Raw genomic sequence first — 16,065 nt, forward strand, 5'->3', positions numbered from 1 at the left:
TTACCAATTACTTCCATTTCCAAATCATGACAATACTGAAGGGATGACTGGTACATTAGCCTACTTTATAATCATCAGTAATGTGGATGTAAGGACAACTTGGATACAGATAAGAATTAGAACAAGTAGAACAGTCTACAATCACTGCACTGTAATGCAGTCTTTGAAACCAGGAAAGACTTAAACCATATCCTGATATAACAATATCCAAAACTGAAGCCAATATATATAGTCTCATATCATAGTAACAATATAATATCGATATTGCCCAGGCCTGCTAGACAGACCTCTGTTACCCAGTTAACATGTTACCCTGTAGCCATGTTCATCCATCCCCCCTGTCAGAGATGATGGGAACAGAGCTCACAGCGAGCTCACACATATGAAGAAGGATCCTTGCCTGAGTGGATCGAAGCTGACATCTCCACCCAGGTGCAATAGAAACTCACCCATACACAACATGGCCAGTTAGAACAAACCTGCAAACAGCAGCGGTTAATCAGAGTGCAGACAGGATCACTGCGACAGCTGCCAAGATAAGGACGGCAGCCTAATTAAATGTTGAAAAATACTGATTGATGACATTTCCAAACAAACTAGATATCTGTTTTGTTGCTCTGCTATTGTTAAGAAAAGGAAGACAATAATCAGATCACCATATCCATGAAAACTGGTTCATGTAAACGAACGATAAAAAGCTAAAAAAAACTCTCCAATCGGCAACTACAATGTGAAGCACCTGTGTTGGTGTCAGTTTTCTAGCTTGCATTCATAAACATAAACTTTACTCAAAACTACTAAAAGGAGAGAATTCTCTAACTGAAAGAGTCAAAGATTAAACTTATCATTTGGATGTGTAGGAGTTAAAGGCGGGGTTTGTATTGTGGTGGGTGGGGTGACGAATTAGCTACAGAGCTGCACATTTCCTCCAACTAGTTTCCAAGGCAACAAAGGATGCAATAAAATGAATCTAAGTGATTTCCTGCCTTCCTGCAGAGCCATCTGACAGTGTTCCACAGGGGACTGAAGGTCTGCGATGCTGAGCTGTAGAAACACAGAGGATCTACTCCAGGGACTGATTTATGCCTCTCACACTGCTAATATAACAGGTGTTACTCGGTGGATACAATGCATTTCAGACGTTGTGTGATCTCATGCATATATATAGGAGTATTTACATACTCCTATTATTGGAGAGGTTTTGATTTAGTCCTGTTTGTGTGTTTTTCTGTTCATTAGTGGCAAAAACAACTAAAAAAATGTCAGTAGTGGAAGAGAGTGTTTTTAGTTCCCATAGCATACTCATAAAAAAAAGTTTTATTTTGGCAAACATATATTTTAGTCTAAGTGGCTTTTTAACATGCCAGACTTACATTATGGCCACATTCAAATGTTCGAAACACATAAAGTTTTCCATCCATCCATTCATCCATTTTCTTCCGCTTATCTGGGTCCGGGTTGCGGTGGCAGCTGTCTGAGCAGGGACACCCAGACTTCCCTCTCCCCGGACACTTCCTCCAGCTCCTCCGGGAGGTTCCCAAGGCGTTCCCAGGCCAGCTGAGTGACATATTCACTCCAATGTGTCCTGGGTCTTCCTCGGGGTCTCCTCCCAGTGGGGCATGCCAGGAACACCTCCAGAGGAAGGTGTCCTGGGGTGGACGGATGGGGTTACCGGAGCCACCTCAGCTGGCTCCTCTCGATGTGGAGGAGAAGCGGCTCTACTCCGAGCTCCTCCCGGGTGACAGAGCTCCTCACCCTATCTCTAAGGGAGCGCCCCGCCACCCTGCGAAGGAAACTAATTTCGGCCACTTATATCTGGGATCTTGGGTCATGTCCCAAAGTTCATGACCATAGGTGAGGGTAGGAACGTAGATTGACCGGCAAACCAAGAGCTTCGCCTTTTCGGCTCAGCTCTCTCTTCACCAGACAGACCGATACAACGACTGCATTACTGCGGCCGCTGCACCGATCCGCCAGTCAATCTCGCGCTCCATCCTTCCCTCACTCATGAACAAGACCCCAAAATACTTGAACTCCTCCACTTGAGGCAGGAACTCTCCCCCAAGGGAGCACGCCTTTTTCCGGTCGAGAACCATGGCCTCAGACTTGGAGGTGCTGATTCTCGCCCCAGCTGCTTCACACTCAGCTCCAAACCGCCCCAGGACATGCTGGAGATCCTGGCTCGAAGGAGCCAACAAGACAACATCGTCTGTGAAAAGCAGAGATAAAATCCAGTGGCTCCCAAACCCCCCCTCCGGCCCCTGACTGCGCCTAGAAATTCTGTCCATAAAAATAATGAACAGAACCAGTGACAAAGGGCAGCTCTGCCAAAGTCCAACATGCACCGGGAACAGATGCGTACCAGGCTCCTGCTCCGGTCATACAGGGACCGTACAGCAGAGGGACACATAAAGTCATAAATCATAAAACTTCTTTCCCTTAATCCTTGTACAAAGTCCATTTTGGTTATTCTCAAAAAGGTCATCACTGTTATCAGCATTAACTACATCAAAGATGTATTTTGAAGCTCATCCATATCTTTAAACATTTAAATATTTTCTAGAAAAAGTAAGTAATATTGGATATTTAGAAATTGTGTATCTTGTACATTGGCAATGAATAATTGAAAAGTAGTATTCTATAAATTACTTCCTTAATTTATTTTTCATTTTAATGCCATTTCTAATGATAAATTATCTTGTTACCGCAGAGAAACAATGAATAATAAATGACATAAACAACAAACAAGTTCATTTTCAGGACATCTTGTGAAAATGAACCAGCTTATGAACAACTCATGTGTAATCTTGAGAAAAGAAACAAAATTTAACTTGTTTTCAAGCGAAAACTGAGAAAATAATGACTGCTTAGGGCTTCCATAATAATTGATTAATTGATTAACTTTAATTTATTTTATACAATAAGTAAACCTTCTATGACTATGTGAATATATTTCTTGTTTCTTTACTCTATAACTTAAATATCTTTGGGTTGTGGACAAAATAAGAGATTTAAGGACGTCATTTTGGGATGAATGCTGACGATGATGAGGATATTTTATAGCTGAGTTGTTCTTTGAATTGTATATAACAACTCAATCAACAATGACATTAATTAGAAGTTGCAGCCTTAGTAGCTTGAACTTGTTCTGAGCTTTACAGTTTATCCAAATGTAAAAACTCCTAACAACTCATTTTGAATGGAAGTAGGACTGCACAATTAATTTGAATGTTATTGAAATCAAAATAGGGCCGAGTGGCATATCGAAAACATAGAAGCTTTAATTTTTTTCGTTAAAGGTAAAATGGGTGACAAAACAACACTATAATTAGGTGCTGTAGTGCTGCAGAGAGGCACAGGTTTACAAATCTTGTTCTCCCAAACAAACGTCACAGCATCATGATATCAATCATTTTTTACCCTATAAAAATGAAAATTGTGATGCAATAATGATCATTCCTACTACTCATGAACCATATCGCAATCGTTATATCTGTCGAAAAATGAAGTGAAGTCCTCATTGGAGCCTGTTTTAACTTTTTGACTCTGCTGTGGTACATTCAGCGAATACCACACACACACTTCAAACAGACTCAAACCAACACTACAAACAACTTTCCAAACTATTTGATCCAAGAAGTTTTACATCAGTCCTCTGTATGAGTGGGAGGCTGTTTGGGTGTACAATATATTTCATCTGTTTTGGTTGTGTGACAGCCCCGAAAGGAGGCCTTAAAGTCTGTGAGGACGTGGCCGCTGCAGAACACATCTGATTTATCACAGCTCTGCCTCGAGTTTAATGTGTGTGTGTTTCTGTGTGCTAAGCAAGGTTTCTGCTTTCGTCAGCTTCAAGCATCAAAGTATTAATAATTTCATTGCATGAATAATATAGTTCACACACTGTCACACACTTCAAAACCTTAATTCATCAAAGAGTGTCAAATTAAAACCTGACAGTATCTATAAAATGGTGTTTGTGACAGATTATTTTTGGATGTGAACCGTGAACTGACACTGGTTTCCTGGTTACATATATGTGACTGCAAATTAACAAATTAAAAAATAAACCCTGAGAAAATGCAAAGAAAAATTGCCCAAAGCCCTGAAAGCACAGATGGGAGGATGAGTAAGACTAATGCTGATATCCAGCAGAAAATCATGTTCCCACTGGTTCATTTCTCCCCATGAAATCACGATGATGGGTTGCGGCCTCTGGCCGTGACTCAAGAGGAGTTAACATTTCCATCAACTAGTCATTTTATTGCAATGAAACCTCCTACATCTACTGTTTTAGATGTTAACCTCTAAAACTGCAGTGATATTTTAGTGACAAAAACATAAAGACAAACTGTTAAAAGAAAAGTCTAACCCAAAACACCTGAACAAACATTTAGAGCTGATAAAGCTTACATTTCTATGGGGAATTTGGGGGATCTGTGTTTTTACTTACTCTTGTGATAAACCAGACACATGAAGATAATGTAATAGAGACAATGGAATTATTTTCCATGGACTGACAACAATTTAGCTAATCTCTACAGACAGATATGGTACCTGCATATAAATCAGCTGATGGGTTCCGAGATTAAATTTTGTCCAATTCTTTAACCTGCATGCAACCAAAGTCCAATCCAATGTGATCGGTCAAGACTACAAACAGACTACAATCTTGACCTATCTTTAGTGCATTTACAGCAATCCATAGTATCCACAGTATGGTTTCAACTAACCATTATTTTTATTATCACCTCGATTATCTGATTAGTTGCTGGGTCTATACAACATCAGAAAATGCTGAAAAATGTGTTTCCTAAAGCCCAGGATAATGTCCTCAAATATCTTAGTTTTCACCCCAAACATTCACATTTAAGAAATTTGAAACTGAGAAATTTCTTTTGATTTTATTTCTTAACAAATAGCTAGGGATTATTAGTCGTAAACCAATTGACATAGTTTTCTTTTAAAAAAACAACAACAACTATGAATTTACCTTGTAACCTCATTGCAGTCTACAGCCATTTGTGAAGCACAGTTGTGATTTGACTGACCGACAGACAATTAGACAGACACTGCGGTAAAAATCAACAGTAAATCACCATCAGTTGTAGGCATCATATTTTAGTGTCTGAGCCTATTTCAAGACTCACATTGTTTTGCTCCAGTATTCAGAAATCATACAGGTGAGAATCTGATGTGAAAGAGGCAGACTTTCCTTTCTTTCCGTACCCTCACTGAACCACACTGCTGCAGCATGATGTTGCTCTGACCTTGTTTTTTCTGAGGAGGCTCTCACTCTCCTTCTCTACATGTAACACCTACAGCTGAATGTAAAGAGCTCACGTCATTTATCTGGATATTAACATCAAGCATTCTAATAAAAACGGTAATTCACTAACCAAATAAATATGCACAGTTCACTAATTGACAGCTACATTTCCTTTTTTACAACAGGCACTTTCAGTGTTTTATCTGCCAAAATGCAGAGAAACTTGCCAAACAACAGACTTCATATGTTGTTTGGCTTGCAACTATTAACCACCTTGATCAGCCTCACTAATTAATAAAGTGACAGGTATTCATGTGGCTTGTTTATGTCCAATTAAAACTAGACCTACAAAGACGATTACATTTGCTGTAGCGGTGGCCAAAACGTTAAACCTGTCAATGTATGATCATCTACAATTTGCAACCATAGACAAGTTACACCTGCATTATCAATGATAGTTGTAGCGTGAATAATAGCAGCATATATGGCTGCTTAGAAGCGTAGCAAAACAAATTAAAGGAAAGGATACCGTTTTATACGCTAAGATTCTTCTTTCCCACAGTACAAAATACTTCAAAGCAGGTTTAAGAAAAAAGGTGACAGCCTTGGATGTTTCACATTCTCTCAGCTCAACTATGATATATTCTAACACACTATAAATGCCACCTCTGTGAATTATTTTAGAAATAAAACTTCATCTTGAGCACTGAGAGGAAAATCGACCCTCTGACTGGGTTTATACTTCCCTACTCATGGCCAAAGGGCCCACAGTAATTCTACACCAACAGTGGTTCTCTAATTTCTCTGGATTTTGTCCTGTCCTGCCACACGACAGCTGAATTTACAAACAGCTCTGAATTATTTAACCTGCTGTGGTACAACAGAGTATACCAACGGTCAGGTTACCTGGCATCAAAGCCAAGAGATCAGCAAGAAAGTCTTCATGGAAACGGACAGTGTTCAATGATACAACTTCATATGCAACATCATTTTGTTCAAGAACAGAGCTGTGTAAGACTGCAAGAACATTTAAACAGGACTATGAAAATGTATTTGCATGAATCAGAGGAAAGTGGGAGATTAAAAAGTTGCAGCTTGCATTCATAAGCAGCTGTTTTACATAAGCTGACTCTTTCAGCAGACTTTGAAAGTTTCTTGTTTTTTCTTGGTGACAGATGCACCAGCCAGAACTGTACTTCAATAAGGCTCTCATCCTGAGGTATGACTTGATAACTCCAGAAGAGGAATAACATTGCTCTTAAAGCAAATGTGAGCACAACTTTTGATGTTCTTCTAAATGGTTTAAAGTCGAATCAATTAAAGTATATAACAGCTCCTACCATGGATTTTTATGTTTTTTAAGAAAGCTTCACTGGTACTCATCTTCCTGATACAATTTCTTTAACAAGTCTATTCGATTTCCTTTCTGACTACAGCCTCTTCAAGGCTTCATTGGAGGTCTAATACCAAAGGTTCAAATGTTTCTTACTTCGGATCCATAGAAATGACGCAGTGTCTCTAAAGTCCATTTCACATGTTGTACATGAGTAAGAGCTCAGAGCAGTTAGACTGAATAATTATTTTCTATGATGTCATACATATACTTGCTTGAAATGATTAATCAATTAAATGATTAGAAATGATCAGAAAGATAAAACAAATCTGCAACAATTTTGACAATCGATTATTCTTTTTAGTCATTTGCAGAACATTTCCAGGTGTCACCTTCTCAAATGCAGATTTTTCTGTTTTTCTCAGTTTTTTATAATTGTTTATTTTTATGTCTTTGGGTTTGATTGGTCAAAAGACATTTCAAAATGTCACCTTGGACTCTGACAGATAATAATCATTAGCTGCCACACTGAAGTCTATACGCTGTATATACTTTAGGTTATATATTCCAATAACTGTCTACACTTTTTATCCATGAAATATCAGTTTCAATCATAAAACCTTGTGTTCCTTTGAACTCATAATTGACAACTTTTTGTGCTTTAACTCATCACTCTGAAGTAAAAACAGATTGCACAGTGTAATGGCTATAAAAATAAAACCATCCATGTATTTTGTTCCCTGTAAACCTCGCTTTTTCCATACCATTCGGTCTGCCACCTGGTTTGAGTTTTACCACAAAAATTAAAGTCGCGTTATGGTACAAAGGAAGCGTGTGCCTGTAAGGAAGAGCATGGTTTTCCAAGGACGCTATCCCCAGGTAACGGCTTAAAAACTGCAATAACTGTGGAAACTCTTCAATGCTTAAGAAAAAGAACCCTACTGAGAGGGCAAAGAAAGCAAAGAGGGAGAGTGATAGAAATCAAAGTAAAACAAGAGCGAACGGACAGGCATGCAACCGATCGGGGACGCCCTGGTGTTGTGTCAAAGTCTACTCCCCTGCGGCTATGTGTTCCCTCTTACCACTATGACTCGAGACAGTTTAAAACTGGCATTCGTTTTACAAGATAAGTAGTTAACAAAACCAACATACTTATTAGTACTTTCTAGGTCATATTCTTACGGTCGTATTTTGCCTTGGAAAGTAGCCATGCTGCTAGCAGCAGCTAGACTTTGCAATTCATTGTAATCTACCATGGAAAGGAAGCAGCTACATATAAATATAACTAAACATTAGTATGAAATGGTCAAACAGGTCTGGCTCCTCCTTGATGATCCTACCGCAAAGGTTGAGTTTGGAAACTGCCGCCACCACCACCTTCCTCTTGTGGTGCTCGTTCTTCATGGTCCCCACTGCCGCCGCCACCACCTCCTCCTGAACCTCCAGATCGGAGGTGGCGAAGCTCATCGGGCTGCAGGGCGCTATACCAGGAGTGCTGCCCACTGTCAGGGGTCAGCACTGGGCTCTTATCCTCCTCCTGGCCCTGGACCTGACTCTGCACCGTCTTCACGATGTTCACCGCGTTCACCGGCAGCTGCAGCAGCTTCTGCATGGTGGTCATGTTTGAAACTTGAATCAAAAGCTTAAGAGCAACCTGTAGAATCCCAGTTAGATAAATTTGGATGATGGCAGTTTTCTTAAACCCACTCTTCTGTGTTAATCAGCTGGATGAGTCCCCAGATCCTCCTCTGACAGGCGATGAGCAGCTTCAGATAGAGTCTGGGTTTTAAATACTCCCTTTGAGGTAAAGTATATCCAACGTGTCCTGCACGAATGATGCAACAAACCTCTTCAGAAATGCTCCAGTGCCTGCTGTTAGGCTTCTCCACGGTGGCAAGGTTGATACACTTTGCTGCCTGGGTACTGTTATCCAAATCCAGAGCCCCACTGCACTGTAGGGTTTTTTTCCCTTCTGTTACTGCTGAGTCTGTACGCATCCAGTGAAGCAGCAGACATCAGCTGCTCAGTAAATGGATGCTCGGCAGAGAGGGGCGTGGAGTTTTATTTGTCTCTCCCCTTGCGACTCCTCCCGCTTCTCATGTGGCTCCTGCTGCTGCACCAGCCTCTCTCTGCCTCCCCGTGTGGATACAATATGTCCACATATCCTGGATCTCCAACAATGACACAGCCTCTCCCATCTTTTGCCACGTTATCACTCCCTCTCCTTCATGCTTGTCATCGTCGCTCCGCCTCTTCACATTAGCGGCTGGAAATCTCGCTTCCCTCATTCACTCACTCTACGCAGCTTTCTTTATCGGCCATCGTCTGAACTCCAGCAATCCAACAAACCTTTTCTGATTCCCGACAAATGCTTTGAAATATTACTCACTCCTCTTCCTCATTTTTTTGAAAAATGTCTCTGTCTTATTCAGTTTCAATATTCTATGATGTGCCTTTTTTTCTCCTCTTATATGACTCAGCTTTCTTGGCGGTGTCGTGATGAGGACAACTCTCTCTCCCCCTCTCTCTCTCTCCCTCTCCCACTCATTTCTTTTTGGCTCGAACAAAAATAACTGCCTTGAAGCGCAGTTCACATATGCTCTTCCCTGAGATCTGTCACAGCTCAGTGAGGATTTGTAGAAAATTGCTCAGGATGAATAAGATGTTTGACCTGTGATATCACCAAGCAATACACCATGGGGCTGCAGAAACTAGAGTGACAAACCTAATATGAATTGTTTTCTTGCTGTAAATGCAAATGCATTGTAAAAAAAATTTCTCCTGCAGTTGCTCCATAAAGTACTTTTTGCTGGTTCAACAGACAGAGTCTCTGATCTCTTAGTTCTTAATTTAGACGGAACATGTTTTAAGAAATATAGTCTAAATAATCACCATCTAACAGCACAAAAAATAAAAACATCACAGTTATTATTTAAACCTACAAAGAAGATCCAGTTCTATAAATCTCTTATCTTTCTGACTACAAAAGACTGCTGCTGCCAATTGATATTTAAAAGCATCTTTTGGATTTTCTCCTCCTCTTGTCAAAACTTTTATGTCTCAGTTTGGTGTGCTGTGCAGCAGTATCTTATTCTCAAAAAGAAAAGGGGGGGGGGGGTTTGCAACAGAGTATCTCAAGGAGAATGTAAGAATGCGTTCATGAATTAATTAACTCTGTAATGTATGTAAGTCCTGAAGCTGGATAATTCAGATTCATCCCCCACTGGGACAACACTCTGCATAAGACTTTTAGCTTGTCTCTGTCATTTAAAAAAAAAATCCTTATTTATCCATTTGTGGGCGTTTTTCAAAGGAGTAGTTTGACATTTTGGGAAAAATATACTTATTTGTTTATCATTTATTATACAGATTTTACATCTGTATAATAAATGATAGGTTACATCCCATAATCGTGATTAAGCTTATATAGCTTAGCATAAGGACTGGGAACAGAGGGAAACAGCTAGCCTGGCTCAGTATGAAGGCAACAAAATCTGCCAACAGCTGTTTGTTTGATCCATACAAAGCCAGAAGTACAGTATAAAACATAAAGTTGAGATTCTCAGCAAGGTATGTTTCAAACTGCTTATTGGCTAGGTGTAGTGAGTTCCTATAATTAACCTAGTTTAGCATAAAGACCAGAAACAGGGAAGTAGCTTTCCTGGTCAATCGTTGATAAATTTGCACTTTGTTTTTTTTGTTGTTGCAAAAATAAGCTGTGTGGATGGGCTTTAGGGTAGAAATGGTTTTTTCAAATCTATTTTGGATCTTTGGCCTTCTCATACTACTGGGACAAGCTGTATGGAGCAACAAGTCCCAATCTACTTCAGTTACTAAGGAGAATGCTGCAACACTGTTGTTTTGTGGACTATGACACAGCCAAATTTGAATCTAGCATGGGTTTGAGAAGATAATTAATTGATTTTCATTTTTTGGTGAACTTATCCTTTAATAAAACCTTTTGAGGGGCCAACACACCTCAAAGAAGCTATTACAATCCACAATCAATATTGCGATATATTATCCTCATTTTGAAATCCTGTAAACTGTAGTCATACACCACACCATTTGCATCATAAAACACAATATTGCATTAAAAATTGTTATTTTTTGGCACAAGCTCCTCCTACTCCTCCAACAGATTTCTAGCATAAACTCACGTTTAATTATGTCTTTTGTTTTAAATATCTCACTTAAGAAAAGCCACATGAAGTAATGTATCCAACCAACATAGTCATCTAATTGGCTAATCACTTTTGCTTGTCTGCGTAGGGCCGGTCTGCGTGTCAAAGATCTCTAAAATTCACCTGAAAAGTAGATTGTGGATGCTTTTAAGATTGATCTGAAATGGCCAGATCACCCAACCCTACTTCAAAACAACATGTTGTCTTCAACATGGCAAATGGTAGGACACAATTGACATAATTTGACATTTTCACCAATCAACTATGTTCCAGCCAACATATCCAACTGAATCATCAGCCAAAAAGGGCAACCATCACATAAAATACAAAAAAATACTACTTTGACATTCACTTTGACATTTAATTTCACGACTTGAGAATTAAATTTGTTACAGATCCCTACAACAAACAACCCCCACTGAAATCTCTGTATCAAGTCAAGATTGAAGCACCCTGGTGTAAACTTACACCAGAAATGTGTTTTTTCTCAGAGTAATAACACACAGAGCTTGAAATGGTTTCGGGATTGAAGCACTATTTCACATATAGCCATGTTTCCAAGGAGATGACAGTGCAAGTTGAGTCATCACTTTCACTGTCATGTTTACAGACAAACCGGTTAATCTACCTTAACTGAAGAAACAGTGACTTCTGCAAACAGAGACCTACATGACCACAACGCCCAGCCTACACCAGAATCAACATATAAGGGCAGCATTTATTCACAGGTAATTTAAAACCAATGACTAATGTCTGCCAAACAGCCTCAAGGCTAAATCTCCTCCTCCACATCCGAAGGTCACAGTTCACATCCACAGACGCCTCCTATCATCTACGGAGAAAGAGCTCTCTCTGCTGGTAAGTTATGGACATGCAAAAGTGTTTATTACTGAAGTTGGTGATGCTGCTGCTTATATTGCACAGTTTCATTTCAAGTTTCAGTGAAGAAACAGTGAGGGCAATAAACAGTAATGCATTGCCATTAGACATGTTCCCAGAATGAGATACGTTCATAGTGCACAGGTGTCAAACAAAACAACCAAGATTAAAGCCAACTTAGAGACACAAAACTTGCAGGCTACAATGTAGGGCTGCGACAAACTGTAATGTTCACTGTTGATTAAACAATTCTATTCTATTGCTTTCTCAAGTTATCCATCAGTTGTTTAGTCTTTAAAATGTCAGAAAATTGTAGAAATGTTGATCAGTATTTCCCAAAGCCCAAGACGAAGTCAGTTCAATTCAATTCAATTCCATTCAAAATATATTTAGTTTATTGTCATAGATGGGTAAAGAAACCAAAACATATTCACATTTAAGGAGCTGAAAGTCAGATTACTAGAGAATTTTGATTTCTATTTCTTAAATTTTCTTAAAAAATTATACCCAAACAGATCAATCGATTATCAGAATAGTTTGCCATTAATTTAATAGTAGCAGTTCTGCTTTGACATTTGACATTCACACAACCTCTGAAAAAACTTTATTTATAAGAAATCACAGATGTGATTGTCATACGAGAGTGATCCACTTGAATACATATCATTTTCGAATAAAGCTGAGATGTTTGTACTGTATAACCAAAGAAGGGTGGCAAATCTTTAGGCATACAGTATAACTCACAGAATGTGGGCACTGATGAGTCATATTAATGCATTTAGTGAGCAAAGATGACGTTCAGAGTGGTGAAGTAGTAGCATTGTGCATATTCGTACATTATTGTCCAACAGCTTAATTTGGAGCTGATGTATCACTTTTTCTGGTTGAGTAGCCTCTGCTTGGGAAGTAATTTTATTGTGTTGCAGAGATATCAGCTCAAGTTAGCATGCTAACCAGCTGGCCCAGGCCCGTTCAGTCCAGCTCCTGTGCTAGCTTAATGGCTAACTGAGCAAATGTGCTAATGGCAGCTAAAGTTAGCGGTATTTAGCAGTTAGTGCGGTGATATGCTGCCTGCTGTTTGTTTGGAGTATGAACTTGACAGGTGATCTTTACATATTGCACCTTTAAAATTGTTATACACAAAACAAACAAAGAGCTTAGAAAATACAAAGTCATTAGATGTCGTATAAATTAAAGCAATTACCCCAGCAATCTAAAAAAAATACGTCTACTAAATGTCCTGCACTGACAATGTTATTGGAAAGGATTGCGGTTCATATTTCATGTTTCATATCATATTGTTTTCATATTGGGGCATATCGGACAATACAAAAGCAGATCCTAATATATCTGTGATAGGCTAATATCAACAAATAATATCCCCCAAATAATATACTCTGTCAGACTGTAAATAAGCAGTATCACTTTATAGCACGTAAGAGAATATAACATTATCATATCCAGTTTTAGGGGTTACGCATTAAAAAAGCAACCGGTTACAGTAATGCATTTCTTTTAGCGGTAAGAGAGTAATGCGTCACTAATAATGTTTCAGCAATATAATACTACAGTTATGTCAAGTAACAGGTTACAATATGCTTTACTGGCCAAAGTGAAACATTCATCGTTGTTTTTTCAATCAATCCTAATCCTTTGAGCACACTTTAATTTACATTCTTGAATCACATATGATCATGCATTCCTTGTTCTATGGACTAAAATATAGGCTTAATTATAAATGGTACAGGTCTATTGTGTTTCATATGACTAAGCCTATAATTAAAAATATGTATTCCTTTTATCATATCTCATAATGACCTGTGTCCAAGGTCATTTGTTTAGTTAAAAAGGTCTAGGCTATTTAATGGTTCTATAAAGATTATTGGGGCATTTGTTGAAAGTAACTAAAAAGTAGTGTAACAACTAATTCATGTACTACAGACAGTATTATTGTAACGTGGTATATAACTTTAGAATGAAGGTAACTAGTTATATGTAATATACCGCATTTTGAAAGAAACTATGGACTAACTGATCATATCACAAATGTGTTACAACAGGCTACGAACATACTGCCTAACCCAGCATTAGACTAATGATTATTTTTATCATTTGTTCAATTAAAAGTCTTGCAACAGCGTTTTTTCTCAGTGTGGTGCTAGTAGCTACTTTTACCTAGCCTAAGTAAAGAATATGCATACAGAAGATACACTGAAACACTGTGTGTGTGTGTGTGTGTGTGTGTGTGTGTGTGTGTGTGTGTTTGTATGTGTGCAGCTGCTGCCGCTCTGCGCGCTGTCCAGCAGGGGTGGTGCTGAAAAGCTCGGCGCTGAGGCCTGGCAACCCCACTGACAGGCCTCCCACATCTCCCCTCACAAACATGCCGATATAAACACCTGAACACCGCTGCTGTTAACACACATCAATGGGTGAACATGTGTTAAAGGTCAGCACCAGAACTGAATCATCGTTTGACCATTTCCGCGACCAAATCACGGTGAGAGATTCAGACCAGAAAAAAAAAGCAGACACCGCTTTAAATCACGGGCCTGATAGCAAACAAAGTTCAGTTTGGGGGTTTCTATGCTGCTTTCCGTCCACCGACATTAAATAGCACTTCCTAGCAGACAGGAAACCACATCCACACCGCGCCTCCCCCGCCATTAGCTGTCCGGTTTACCCCCCCCCAACAATATGACAAATACTAACGGCGTCAAGCGGCACCCAGGCAGGTGGCGCTCCGTACCTTTTGTAGTCGGAGGAGAAAATCCCTCCGCTCGCCGGGTCGTGACCATATTCAGGCTCTCCGACACTGGACGAGCCCCCCTTCTCATCGTTGAAAGCAGAGCTGGCGGACATTGCCTCGGCTTTCTGTGTTTTCTCCCCCTCACACAGCAGCGATGGAGATTTAGTGCAGAGGGCAGCAGGATGTACGGCTCTTAAAGGCGCACCGACACACGGCCGTTATCTCTGAGATGCTCGGTGAAGAGGGGAGGGGTGTGATGGGTGGAAGAGCGGAGGGGGAGAGATGACGCTCGGGTCACGTGATTTAAGTGTCACTAAAACCCGGAAGTGTTTGACACTGTCCCTCTTCAAGGTTCAGGGTTCATTTATTCGTCATTGCAGAGCTTGTACAACGAAAAGCAGGGTCAGACCCTTTATGCTGCACAACAAAAACTACATTTTTCATTGTGGAGTGATGAGTTAAGTGTTTCACCACTGCTGGAAAGACAGCCCTTGAATAGAACTGGGCTGTCTATGCATTGAAAAGACCCAAGAAAACAGAGGTAAAGGGCTGCAGTATCACAGATTTGTTAACGCAAGGATGGCAGCCATTCAGTCCAATAGAGAGCTGAAGTCTCACCTCTTCCCTGATCCAAAAAAACTTTGTCTGGCAGTGAATGGAGAGAAACAAACACCTTTTTGATCCCACTTGGATTTTGTCATGACTCACACATAATGCTTGTCGATTTCAAAGATCATATCTCATTTTGAGAAAGTCGCGGTTTGTCATAAAACTAAATAAGTTGGCAGCCATGTTGATGTTTGTGACGTGTCTTGAGCGAGACAATGTAGTTGACTGAGCAGTTTTACACAAAACTAGAGGTTGTTTTTACTTTTAATTATGACAAACCGTGACTCTCTTGACTCATGAATTATCTTTTAAATTGACAAACATCATATGAGAAGTTAAATACACACTTGAAACGGGATTAAAAAAAATGTCTCTATCTATTCGTTACGATACAAACTTCTTCCGAAAGAATATTCCATAGGGACCACACGAAGGGGCGAGACTTCTGCGCCTCCTAGTGACCTTGCCCACAACTTCTTGGGCTGCAGGGGAATTTTTCACGGGTAGGCAAATGGGAAGAAGTTTAAAGGACAAGTTCACAAACAAAAGGAAATTCTACTCACCCCCATGCCAATTGAAAGTCAGGCCAAGTTTCATGGTCCACAAAACATTTCTGGAGCTTTACAGCAAAACACTATTGCAGCTTTCTCCTACACAACCACAGCAGATGGTCATAAAATGGCTACATATCGCTCATCTGACATAATCAAAGTCTCCAGAAACCCAGATACCTAATTGATTTGAACAGATGTCATTTACAGATGTTATTTGCAACGAGTCAAAAAAATTAGCATTTTTTTAAGGGAGTCTGGTGACTTTTTCTACTTTGTTCTCCAAAGAAGTAACCAATATTAGTTGCTGTTCACTTGATTCGTCAAATGTACAACAAATTCAAAATATTTTCCAGATATATTTTTTAATTATCTTGGTGAAAGTGTTTTCTCAGCTCCTATGGAATCCCACATCACAACTGGAACCCTGGTTTCAAGTCTAACATATTAGCAGTGTAAGTAGCTGTATTAGTCCATAATAACAGTTGAGGCATCGC

The 16,065-nt window shown here is 39.6% G+C and overlaps 1 protein-coding gene across 9 annotated transcripts in view; it reads right to left on the minus strand.

Annotated features, from left to right (window-relative positions):
* Positions 1–14,670, minus strand: part of ap3b2 (adaptor related protein complex 3 subunit beta 2) — a 44,750-nt gene extending 30,080 nt beyond the window's left edge. For 4 of the 9 annotated variants that reach the window (XM_030425382.1, XM_030425381.1, XM_030425380.1 and 1 more), the window contains exon 1: positions 14,409–14,670. In XM_030425382.1, coding sequence (XP_030281242.1) covers positions 14,409–14,521 — 113 coding nt within the window. In that variant the 5' untranslated portion in view covers positions 14,522–14,670. Of the gene's footprint in view, positions 1–7,939; positions 9,125–14,408 lie in introns of those variants that run through there. The other 5 variants (XM_030425384.1, XM_030425383.1, XM_030425378.1 and 2 more) reach the window with 3 other exon arrangements.
* Positions 14,671–16,065: the final 1,395 nt, after the last annotated feature.

Source organism: Sparus aurata, chromosome 8 (genome assembly GCF_900880675.1).
Source record: "Sparus aurata chromosome 8, fSpaAur1.1, whole genome shotgun sequence".
Lineage (NCBI taxonomy): Eukaryota > Metazoa > Chordata > Actinopteri > Spariformes > Sparidae > Sparus > Sparus aurata.